Source organism: Myotis nattereri (genome assembly GCF_964212035.1).
Source record: "Myotis nattereri genome assembly, chromosome: 3".
NCBI classification, from domain to species: domain Eukaryota; kingdom Metazoa; phylum Chordata; class Mammalia; order Chiroptera; family Vespertilionidae; genus Myotis; species Myotis nattereri.
The window spans coordinates 192,501,124-192,513,846 of NC_138077.1; the positions used below are offsets into that span (position 1 = coordinate 192,501,124).

General features: G+C 53.4%; 1 protein-coding gene across 2 annotated transcripts in view; it reads left to right on the forward strand.

Annotated features, from left to right (window-relative positions):
- The window catches only part of GRIK3 (glutamate ionotropic receptor kainate type subunit 3), a gene marked incomplete at both ends in the record, with an annotated part of 190,135 nt that overhangs the window by 123,020 nt on the left and 54,392 nt on the right, over positions 1 to 12,723 (forward strand). For both annotated transcript variants that reach the window (XM_081088050.1, XM_081088051.1), the window contains 3 exons: positions 5,557 to 5,814; positions 10,048 to 10,229; positions 12,479 to 12,532. In XM_081088050.1, coding sequence (XP_080944176.1) covers positions 5,557 to 5,814; positions 10,048 to 10,229; positions 12,479 to 12,532 — 494 coding nt within the window. The remainder of the gene's footprint in view (positions 1 to 5,556; positions 5,815 to 10,047; positions 10,230 to 12,478; positions 12,533 to 12,723) is intronic.

A 12,723-nucleotide genomic window follows, 5' to 3' on the forward strand; every position in this document is an offset into this window, starting at 1 on the left:
CTCAGGAGCATCGTTAGGCCTCTTCCAGGGGGTGATGTTGGGCCTAATTCCGATGAACCCAGTGATAACTCATTCTCCCTAGGCAGGGGTGCCTGTCAGTCATCACTCCCTTTCGCAACAACTGGATCCAGCCATCCCGGGCCATGCGGGTGCGGAGATGCAGAGGCATGGAGCCTGGCACCGCCTGCCCTGCCAGCTCTGGTCGAATTAGTACTTCCCTCCACAGAGGCCCAGGAGGCCTTTCCCCATTAAAAGGGACTTCCACTTATTGTCTTTATTTTTCGATGTTTGGTGGGGAATTAAAAGATAAGTGACTGCCAGGCGGCGCCTGAGCCTGCAACCCAGAGAGCGTCTGTGTTTTCTTCCGAGCCCGGCCGGAGTGGGCCTGGAATCGACCCAGCACTCCCCAGGCTCCTCTGCCTTCACTTATTCTCTGGGCTGCTCAATTCCTTTTAAGACACAAATTGATTGGGATAATTTTTGCTATAACTACAATTGCCATGGAAAGGAGGAGGGGGAAGTGCATTCAGACTGTGGACTCCTGCAATGACTGTGAACCATTGAGTTACTGTAAAATGACCAGAAAATGGATTTAAAATTGAAGCCACAAATAATGTAATTACTGCAGTGTGTGCTCAGGGCTGCCAGAACAAGGGTTGGCTGCTGCCCTGGAAACATCTGGAAATAAAGCTGCTGCTGCTGCTGCTGCTATAACCCCTGTCATGGTCCCTTGGAGAAAACAGTGTTCTTTCAGACTGGGAGATTATTAGAGGGTGGAAAGAACATGAAGGGAACAAGAAAAGGGGTGTGAAGAAAGGCCAAGGAGGAGAAATAGGTGAAAGGCAGAACTGATGCCTCCTGCCACCCGATAGTGAGATCTAATCACTACATCTCTGGCAGAACGAAACCCAGTGCGGTCATCATCACATCAACACCACTGTCAACACCAGTGCACCATCAGCACAGTTACTGCCATCACCGTCAACAATGGTTTCATCTCCACTCTTAGCCTCAACACCTCCATCACCACCCCTACTGTCACCATCACTATCGCTGCCATGACAGCAGCATCTCTATCATCAACAATCTCATCTTCACTAACATTACCATCATCATTTCTTACCATCATCGTCTTCAGTTACAGTCATGGCATTGACATCTTCATCATCACCAATCTTATCAACACCATCAACATTTTTATCCCCTTCCCTCTTATCCATGTTTACATCGCCATGATTATTTCTACCATCATCATCACAGTCACTGTCATGGCATTGACATATTTATCACCATCCATCCCATCATCATCCTACCATTATGTCACAACATCATTGTTACCATTAATTCCACCCTCATTAATGGCATCACCAGGATCAGCAACAGCTCCACGATATGGTCTTCACTGTTATTACTATCATTACAGTTACCTTTACCATTATCACTACAATCAATGTCAAAATCCATTGTATAACTATACCCCAATCTATCCATTCTCCTTCAAGATCACTCTTACAATCCTCTACATCATCATAATTTGTGGTTGGTCTACTCTCCCCTACCTCAGTCAAACAGGGATAACCAGACCTTGGACCTGCAGGGGGCCATAATCTAAGAGGTTGAGCTGGATGAGGGTGGGGGTGAAAGGGCGGCATTTGCCTGCCTGCCTCGAGACTTAGATCAAAGGGGGAAATCCAAAACACAGATTCTGGGAGGTGGTAGTGAGAGGAAGTGAGACACACAAGTCATTTGACTAAGTCGTCAATCGGAAGGTCCTTGAGGGAAAAGAGAAAGAGTAGAGACAGGAGATGATGGGATGGAAGCCAGGGATATCAGAGGACAGCTAGAAGATTTAAAACAGAAGCAGGAGGCAGAGCATTAGAGAAACCTGCAGATTCCATCAGGTTCCCAGGACCTCTGGCTTGGGCAAGAAGGAGTGACCAGACCTGGACAGCTGTCACTCCCTCACTGTCACCATCTCCTCCATGTTGGTTTCCAGACTCCGTGGCTCATACATGGTCTCTTCCCTCAGGCAGCACCTGCTCTTAAGGGGACAAAGTGGTGAGAGCAGACACCCGCACACCCAGACAGCAGGAGAACAGCATGAATGGGCAGTGAGTACAGGTCAAGGATCGGCTTCCTTGGGACAAAGGAACAATTTACCAACACACCCAGAGTTCCCATTTTTGAAGCATTTATTATCACTGGAGTTTGTCTCTCACACAGTCACCACACAGAGTGCTGCTAAAGTGTATCGACTCTAGGGTGACAATAACAGGGATTTGACCTCCAGTCCCACAGCTATAGGAGCACAGGAAGGCACCAGGAGCCCCACTGTGCATCCCCTCCCGAACTTGGCATTGGCCAAGAGGAGTCTTGGTGACACAGGAAATGCTCTCTGTACAGGCCCCACTACTTCCCATACAGGGTTGCCCTGTCCCATGTTCCAGATAGTTCTGCAGACTGCTAACAATAACCAGCCCACCTCCCAGAGTGCAGTGTCTTTTACAGAAGCCATGAATGGCATTCTCTTGTGTTCTTAGGGGGAAATATTTTCAGGGAAAATAAACACTTTATATACCAGAGTAATATCTCCTATTCCCAGGAAGCAGTGAAGGAGAAAGGAGCACATCAGTGGAGAGGGAAAATACTCAAAGATCACACATTCTGATTGATTTGAAACTACCCTGTATCCCTGGACCCATTGGTACCACCCTTAGGCCAGGCAAGAGGGCCCTTTCCCAGGGCTTGTGCTTTGGAGATGCTGCCCTCGTCTTCTTCTGGTCAACATCTCCTCCCAGAATAGGAGTCAATGGTACTAAGGGGACTTGCCTATTAAGACCCTGTACCCTGCCCCTTTAATCTTTGCACCAAGTGTCCAGAACCCTGAATTTCCTGCCCAGTAGCCTGCATGAGCCTCTTTCCTGAGCTGCCCCTACAGAGAGGGAGCCATGCTGCCATGGTCGCATTTGTAGACCCTACCTAAGCGTGACATGGGAGAGGTGTGGACAGTCCCTTATGATACAAGGGGGAGCAAGTGGTCAAATAGAAGGGGACAGGATGGGGGTGGTGCCACCTCTCCCCACATTGCTGCATATGATAAGTCCCCATCCTCCAGGTTGTGATGAAGGCATGTTGTCAAGTTGGGGGTGGGGCAGAGCATGTTTTATATAACAGTTTGTCAGCTTATAACATTTCACTATTAGCCATATGGTGTATGGGCCTCCATTTGTACTCTGTCCCTGGGCCCTACAGATGTTAGGGGTGGACCTAAGGCCAGAGGTCATTCCCAGAGGCCCTTGAGGCAGCCAGGATGCATCTGAATCCACTGGGTATCCATGCACTCTGTCTTGCCTTCTCCTACAATCATCTTATGTTCATACATGTGCATGTAGTTCCTTCTCGTGGCCACAGGCTGGTGAGTTTGCTGATGCTCTTCAGTTAGGACTCTTCTGGTTACAAGTGACAATAACCAAATCCTAACAGGTCTAAGCAAAAAGAGAATGTATTGGTTCATGTCACCAAACTCCAGGCTTCTACTTGATCAGGGCTCATATTTCTTTCTCTGTCTTGGCTTTGCTCATCTCCACATGGACTCTGTTCACAAACGAGCACCACACTTTTTTTGTACAAGGTGGCTACTGTACTCCAGATCTTACCTCTTTCCAGATCCAGTTACAGAGGGAATATGCCCCCTTCCCAGTGCCTGAGGTCTCATGGCATCCCATTGGCTCTGACTGGTCACATGACCATTCTCTAAACCAATTGCTATGGCCTGGGGGAGGTCAGCCTAGGCTCTAAGTCCCTAGCCCACCCCTCATGGGTTGGGAGTGAAAAAAGCAATGGAGCCCAAAGGTAAAATAGGGACAGTTTCCAAAAGAAAGGGCAGTGGCTCCTGGGGAACCCCCTCTCCCCCCCGCCCCCCCCCCCCCTCGCTGCCGACTCCATGGCCCTGAGAGGTTCATTTTATGGGTATTTCAGGCACAATCCTTGTATGAGCCTACGTCCCCCTCGGAGCCCCAGCTGCCCTGGGTCTGCTCAATTCACGCTGTGCTGTGCTCACTGCGGTTTGGCCTTCCCAGAAGCATCTGCTGTCTGATCTGCCTGAGCCCTTGGGCCTCCCCCAAGAATGTGAACTGTTTGAAGTCAAGGATTCAGCATTTGTTCACTCAGCAGATGTTGATTAAGCACCTACTCAGATCAGGCACTGTTTAAAGCACTGTGGATACAGCAGTAAACAACATAGATCAAGCCCTTGCCTCCTTGGAACTTATTATGTTCAAGTTGTAAAAGAAGTCAACAAATGAACAAGACCTCTGGTGGTCTTTAATATATAAGTAAAGCAGGGAATGGGGTTGAGGGACTGTGGCTGGATGGGACTGCTATTACGGGTTGGGGAGTGATGCCTCTCTATTAAGATGCACAGACACAAATACCTGAAGGAAAGGAGGGAGGGAGTCATGTGGATCTGAGGGAAGAACAGTCCAGCCAGAAGGGACAGCAAGTGTAAAGGCCCTGAGGCAGGAGTGTGCTTAGAGTGTGTGAGGAACATCATGGGAGCCAGTGGGGCTTGAGTGCTGTCAGAATAGGAGGGAAGGATGGGAGAGGAAGTCAGAAAACTAGTGGGTGATGTTGGGGACAGGGGTGGGGAGGAGCTACAACAAATAGGGCCTTGTTGGTCGCCATTAGGACAGGCTTTTACCTGAGTGGAACAAAGGAGTGATGTAATCGGCTCAGGTTGTGAAAGGCTCACTCGAGCTGCTGAGAGCAGGTTTCTGAGGAAGCTGGGACCAGCGAGGGTCCTTCTGCAGGAATCCAAGTGAAAGATAACGATGGCTGGGATCAGGGTAGGAGTGGGGAGAAGTGGTCGGATTCTGATATATTTCAAAGATGAAACAACAGGAGTTGTTGCTGGATTGGGATGTGGGATATGAGAGTATGAGAAGAGTCAGGATAGAGCCAGGGTCTTTGACATAGGGCACGGGGTGGGACCATGGAATTGCCGTTTACCAACAGGGGAGAGATTGGAAGAAGAGGGGATTGCGTTTCAGGCATATTAGGTCTGAAGTGCATCACAGACAACCGAATGGCAGTGTGGAGTGAGGGGGAAGATGTGCAAGTTGGATTTTAAGAAACAGATCGGGGCAGGAGGTTTAAGTGTAAAAGTCACCCGCAAGTAGGTATTTTATTTCTATTTGTTTCTCAAGTTCCCACCCAGAACAGGGCATGATACAGAGCTGGGGATGCTATGACGATGAAGACATCAGAAGTCATCACTTCTATTTCATGAGCTCTGTGCTGAGGGCTGAGGGGCATTAACTTGTTCAACTTCCTATGAGCCCGTGAGGCCGGCATGATTGCGACCCTGGTTTCCAGATGAGGAAACGGAGATTCAGAGAGAGTGTCAGTCATCCAGCCTCAGAGGGCTGTAGGGGCTGTTTGCCCTTGTGTTTATGGGACCATCAAAACCATGGCCCCGGGGCCCCGGGGCCCCGGGCCCCAGCTGCCTGACCAGACCCAGCACTGACCCCTGTGCATCCTTCCCTCCCTCTGCTGCAGCCTGTGACCAGCTGGCACTGGGCGTGGTGGCGATCTTCGGGCCATCACAGGGCTCCTGCACCAATGCCGTCCAGTCCATCTGCAATGCCCTGGAGGTGCCCCACATCCAGCTGCGCTGGAAGCACCACCCGCTGGACAACAAGGACACCTTCTACGTGAACCTCTACCCTGACTACGCCTCTCTCAGCCACGCCATCCTTGACCTGGTTCAGTACCTCAAGTGGCGGTCGGCCACCGTGGTCTATGATGACAGTACAGGTGGGTGGCCAGGCCTGACCAGGCTGGGGTTAGGGTGCAAGGGGGCAGAACCCCGGGATCGGGCTCCTCACTGCTCGCCCAGTGGGGAAAGGGTCCTCTCTCACTCTCCAGCTTCACTCAGTCACATCGATGCTCGTCTCTGCTCACTCAGCCCTGTGCACACCCGCCACACGCCCACTCACCCAGCCCCAGCCCGCCTCGCATCTGCCTCACACCTTCCCACCCACCCGCCTCCACCCAGCAGCATGCTCACATCGTACTCAGCACACTCGCCCTGCTCCTAGCACCTGCACCCACTCTTGCCCAGCCGCGCCCACACCTGCCTGCTTTCTTGCACTCACACGGTTCCCTCTGTGCAGGCGTTGAACGCAAACCCTCCAGTGCAGAGGCACCGGCTCTGATGCTTACTAGCTGGGCAGCACGGGCCTGTTTCCTCTCCTCTTTCCTTCCAGAGACTCAAGTCCCAAATGTTTCTTAGTCCCACCTCTTAAGAGAGAGTGACCTTGGCAAGTCACTTAACCCATCTGGCCCCGCTCTCCACACATCAGGCAAGAGCTGCGGTATCCGGTCCGGAAAGAGCCCTCCAGCTCTCAGCAGCCTGTGATTCAGTGTCAGCTCGATTACCTCCACATGCGGAGTGGGAATCAGACACTCAGGAAAGACATTCTGAAGTTGTTGATTTTGCTCAGGATTTGACCACCATCTGTTGAGGTCCTGCCATCCCCAAAGCACCAGGCAGAGGATCCTGGAAGGCAGCGACCCCCACCCCTCTCAGGGCCTCCCACACTAGTTCCCTGCCATTGAGGGGCGCTCCTGCCCAGCTCCAAGTCACCCCCAGTGTTTGTGCAGCCTCTAGGCTTATCTGTCTTTACACACCACTGTGAATGGTTGTCTTTCAGCCTGTCTCTCCTTCCAGACCATGAGCTTTCTGGGCCTCCAGGGTCTAGCACAGGGCCTGGTACAATACAGATGTTTATAAAGGTTTATTGAACTGAATCGAATTGAATTGAATCGAATTAAAAATCAAGTTGAAATAAACTATAATTAAATGTTATTAGGAAACAGTGTGTTGGACACTGGAAAGAAAGAAGACATGAGGATGCAATTATACCATCTTATTTTGAGAAGTTGATCAGGCTTTTGTAACTGGAAACTGAGAAGTTGCCATTGACTAGTTCCTCCCAAACTCAGGTCACCTCATTGGACTGGTGCATGGTCACCCAGACAAAATCATGGTTCTCTCAGCATGCTAGAAGGGGTATACCAGTTACCTTTGGACAATACAGATGCTGCTTGGCTTACATTGGGTTTATGTTCTGATAACTTGGTCTAGAAGCCAGACGATGAATCTCTAGTTTTGACCCCATTGCTAGCATGCTGCGAAACCTTGAGAGGGTCACTGAACCTCTCTGGGCCTCAGTTTCCTTATCTGCCACATTGGGACAGAAGCCCCTCACCTGCATGCTTTCTAGGACAGGGAGACAGGTAAGTCGGGTAATGAATGCGGAAGTGCTTTGTAAGTGGAAAACATGATCCCAGCAACATGATTCACTGCAGATATTTATTCCAACAACATGATTCACTGCAGATATTTTGAGAGAGATTGATTAGGGAAGCAGCCAGGAAGGAAAGCTCATCTCGAGCGAACAAAAGAGCCTCGTCTTCCGCTGGGTTGGCCGAGACGAGCCTCTGGGCTCCTTCGGGAATACGCTGATGGGAAGGAGGTCTGACACTTGCTGCTGGAGAATGTGGGTCACCGACTGTTACACGGGGCATTGCACCTGCCTGACAGGAAGACTCTGGCGAGCTCTGCTCCAGCACCCAGGCTGTCCCGCCCTCCTGTCCTGGGTCCCCAAAGCCCATGTGCCTGCGGATGCTGGGCGCGAGTCTGAAAACCGAGCACATGGGAGCACCGTGTGCACTCTGGGTCTTGTGGGGAGCAGGCGCGAGCAGGCAGCATCCGTCAGCCAAACGAAGGGGTTCTGAGATTCGCTCGGGTGGAGGGGAGGCTGGGTGTGTGTTTGTGGGGAGCTGTGACCCCCTCCCTCCTCTGCTGAGGTTCCCTGGTATCCTCACCCTCTTCCCCATCAAGTCTGGTATGAGGAGGCCCTCGGCCCGTATGGATCCAGCCCCTCAGGACCCCCGAGCCTTCTCCCAACCCAGCCACCTGGATCTGAGGCCTTCTGGGCTCCTGATCCCACAGCCGTGGCACAGCTTGTTTGGGAGGCTTCGGTCTCCGGGTTCTATTTCTGTCCTCCCCAGCGCAGTGACATGCAGGACACCAATCAGATCGCTTTCCTGACTCCGGCCCTCAGGAACGGGAATGAGAGGCTGAACAGACCCAGGCGTGTGTCCCCGAAATAGCTTTGGAAATGGGGGCTCTCTGTTGGAAGGCATCTGAAGTGGGCTATCCGTGGGGCAGGGGGAGAGGGGGGTTGTGTGGAGAGCATAGGAAACTCTGCCCAGACAGGGGACACTGTAACAGTTAATGGCAAACTTTAATCCAACACAAACTAGCTTAAGCAAAAAAAAAAAAAAAAAAGTGGTGGTGGGGGAGGTTATTGGCTGTTGTAACTGGAAACTGAGTAAATTTAGCTTCAGGTACTGATTGATCCAGAGGCTTGAATGGGTATCATCCGGCCTTACTTTCTCCCCGTTTGGCCTCTCTGACTCTGCCCCGTTGGAATCCTTCTCGGGTCCCATGTGGTGACTCCCAGGCTCAAGTCCTCCTTGTTTGGAGTTGAATGGAAAGGGGGGCACATCTCACCATTTACTCTGGCACTGGACGTCACTCTGAGGACCAGCTGGGGGCATCTACCCTCTCGAAGCCCATACTCCTGCCTGATTGGCCAGGCTGGGGCCACATGCTGAGCCTTGGAAGCTGGAGATGGGTCCTTCCTGGTCAGATGGCCTGAGAGAGAAGCGGGTTGTTCCCCACAGGAAAATCAGCGTGTTGTCATGGGGGCGTGGAGCACACTGAGTGCACAGGGCAGCCGGAACTCAGACCCGGAGCCCCGAGTATGAGCAGGGGGCCAGCAGGTGCTGGTGGTGAGTAAGGACCTGCTTGGGCCCCTGGCCTGATGCTGGCTTAGCCGCTCCTTGCATTGGGGTTGAAGGTAGAGAGAGCAGCCAGCAGGCTTGCTTCCAGGCTAAGCAGAGAGGCGTCAGCAGGAATGAACCTTGAAACGGGGGCGGAAATGAACTTAATTAGACCCATGCAAGCCATTTGTCTCTAGGAAGTGACATTCAGTTTTCCCTGGAAGTCCCCAGATTAAGTGGTTTTGCAAAATGCTCAGGTGGAGGATGGATTTTTCAGTGTGGGGAGAGAAAAACTAAGTCAAGCTAATTATGGAAATTTGTGTTGATGCCATTTAAGTGCCAGGCCCTGGGCTAGGGGCTGTGGGGACCCAGCCCCTCATGTTAAAGAGTTTGGGGCAGGGCCAGGGGCATGAGATGAGTCCAGAGGAGGCTAGTGCTGAGGGAGAGGCCACTGAGCTGGGGGAGAGGAGATCTTGTCTGGACAGAACAGTAGGGGTAGGCTTCATGAAGGAGGTGGGTGCATTGAGCTTGGAAGGATGGGTTAGGTTTACCGAGGAGTCTGCCCTTGGGGGTAGGGGTGGGGCTGGGGACTGGGCACAGACACCACCTGGACCTACCCAGTCCCACTGTTGGTACAGTTGAGTGTGGAGCTGCCACTTGTGCCTGTATCCTGGAACAGGTTGCTAAGTGTGTTTAAGAGAATTATGCCCCATGTCTCATCATGTCGCAGGGGGCAGGTTCAGGCTCCATCAGTCTCTGCATCCATTCTGGGTTGGGAAGGAGCAGGTGGGCGTGGTCAGTGAGAATCTGCTGTCCATGCCTACTTTTGAATCCACATATGTGTATATGTATCTGTGTGCACACACGTTTATCTACATGTATACACATATATTATCAGCCCAAGCATATGCCCTGTCTGTATCAACATGCTTGTAAGCATATGTTCATATGTGTACACACATCTGTGTGCATGTGCAGGTGTGTACAGTTGAGTGCACATCTCTGTCCGAGGTGCTAGTGCCTGTGTCTGGGTGTGTGTGGCTATGACCATGCTCATGCACATATCTCTGGGGGCCATGAGTCCCTGTCTGCAGACCTGTGGCCACAGGCATGTATATGAACGTGAGCCTGCAGATGCCTGTTGCTGTGTATGCGTGTGTGCACACATGTCTTTTGTGCCCCGTGGTCTCTCAGGGCTCATCCGACTGCAGGAGCTCATCATGGCCCCTTCGAGATACAACATCCGCCTGAAGATCCGCCAGCTGCCCCTGGACTCTGACGACTCACGCCCGCTGCTCAAGGAGATGAAGCGAGGCCGGGAATTCCGCATCATCTTCGACTGCAGCCACACCATGGCTGCCCAGATCCTCAAGCAGGTGTGTGAGCGCTGGCCCCTTCCCCAACACTCCTTCCCCAAATACAGGCGTGATATCAGCCAGATCGCAGTTTGACCCCCAGTCTGCCTCTTGCTGGCTGTATGGGCCTCTCTGAGCTTCTGTTTCACCAGCAGAAAAATAGACGCAGGGGTCTTTATGTCCGACTTGGTGTGAGGATGGACTGTGACGATGGATGAGGAGCCACAGGGTTGGCTCATGAAGGGTGTGGAGTAAATGCTGCTTTCCAGGCCACCTCTGTGCCGGTGGGAGGCCCGGGCTGCAGAGAGGGGCCTGAAGCCTCACCGGACAGAACCCTTCAGGAAGCACCAAGACCTGGGGTCTTGGGAACAGCCCCCAGAGCGCCTCACTGCCTCTTCCCGAGACTGATCCCCATAGCCCGGCATTGGTGTTGCTCTCCCATAACTAGGTTTATCGAGGCTCCTCCAACCATCTGCTCAGCTCTGCAGCGACTGGAGGAGATTGGCTCCCAGTCCTGCATGGGCCCCTGGTGCCAGACCTCCAAAGAAAGAAACACAAGTTGCCCACAACCCCTCTGAGGGTGCCCCAGGGACACCAAAACACTCTGATTGGAGCCAGTGCTTTGTGGAAAGGGCAATGATGGGGTCCCAGAAAGCATCCCTGGTGATTGCAGGGCATATTCTGGGGGTCTTGACACATGACACCTCGACAGGCAGTGGGGAGGGAGGAGACACGGAGGACAGTGGAAGGAGGTGCTGAGCAGGGCCTGGGAGTGGTTCGAGGACTGGGCTGGGGGCCTACGTGCCACCCTTCCGCTGGGCCCACAAGGGGTGCTCAAGCGAATGGCTGCCTCTACCTTCCCCCGAGGAGGCCCCACACCAGCCTCCTTCACCTGGTGATGAAAAAGCTCATTGGAGAATCTGAATCCTTCTCCTGCCAAGAACAAGCAGCCTGGTCATCCCCTCCTCCGTGGGTGGAGCGAGTGGTCCCTGCTGCACACGGTCGTGGAGGGTTCAGCGAGATGAGGAAGGGAAGGGCTCACCCTGGTGCCGTCTCATGGTCAGCACTAGTGGGGGCATCTTTAAAGCCGCCGTCTAGGAGACACCACTCCCCAGAAGCCCCTTAACCCCCACTCTCCCCGCCACCTGTGCCCAGGGCGCCCCTTCTCCTCCCGGCGTGTGCAGCAATAATAAGGACAGTTGTGACTTTGGTTTACCAAGGAGTCACTCTGAGCCAGTACCCATACCTCTTCCTGTACCGCCACCCTGGGAAGTGGGGTCGGTTGTTGTACCCAGCCCACAGGTGAGGAAACTGAGGCTCCCAGGAAGGCCGTGGGCCCTCGGTCACGCAGCCTGCATGTCCGAACTCACTCCCAGGTCGGTCCGGCTTGAAAACGTCTGTAATTTAAAGTGAAGATTCAGGGCTCCGCTGAGCACCGAGCTAAACAAAGATAAGCGTGGCTGCCCACTGAGGACCTCTCGGAGCCTTTACCCTGTGGTGTGGGTGGTGCATCCCTAAGAGGGGGCGAGCGCGGGCGGTATTTTCTAAGCGGACTTGACCAGTGACCGTCTTCGCTCAGGGCACTTTGTGGGCCAGCAGCCCGACGCGCTCCATAGAAAATGCATTACGATCATTAGTGTTATAGATCACAGGCTTCTCATAAAATACATGCAATGTATATACTGTAGACTTCACGGTGGCGTGGAGTCATTCCACAGCAGCCACGTGGCCTGCTCTGTGGTCAGCCCTTCCTGGGGGGAGGAGGAGGAGGAGGAGGAGGAGGAGGAGGAGGAGGAGGAGGAGGAGGAGAACAGACCTTCCTCCTGGGCCGGCGGGGCTGCTGGCGGTAGGGCACCTGGACACCTCTCTCCAGAGTTGTGGTGCTGGCCTCAGCCGAGGGCAGTCAGGGCACTTGAAAAGGTGTCTTGGATCGTGTGGAGGCCCAGAGATGCTTCCCACAAAGACAGACCACCAGGCCCTGCCCCGCCTGCGGAATCTGGAATCTTTAGAGAGTGTGGCCCGAGAGCGTGCATTTTAATCTGTCCCGGGTGGCTTTGCTGCTCACTCCCGGGTGAAATCCACCGCTGTCTGCCAGCCAGTCATGCTTACGGTGTGGAGGGGTCTCAGGGAATATCACTCTGGTGGCCAACCTCCCCCAGGCCATGGCCAGGCTGTCCCCTGCCCAGTCCTCGCCCCTGGGGTGGCAGGGGGGTGGGGGGGGGGGCTGCTCGGGTGTTCCCTGCAGGTGCTGACGCTCTGCTTCCCCGCAGGCCATGGCCATGGGCATGATGACCGAGTACTACCACTTCATATTCACCACTCTGGTAACGTACCTCTGGGTCCTGGCGTGGGTCGGGGTGGGGCTCCCTCGGAACAAGGTCAGCCCAGTGCAGCTCGAGGAGGTCCAGGCTGGAGCTGCCTTGCTAGGGCTGTAGGTGTGGCCCCAGGTGAGGGCACAAAGATGTCTCAGTGGCCTGCCCACTTGGAGAAGTGACATTACATGGAGAAGTGACAT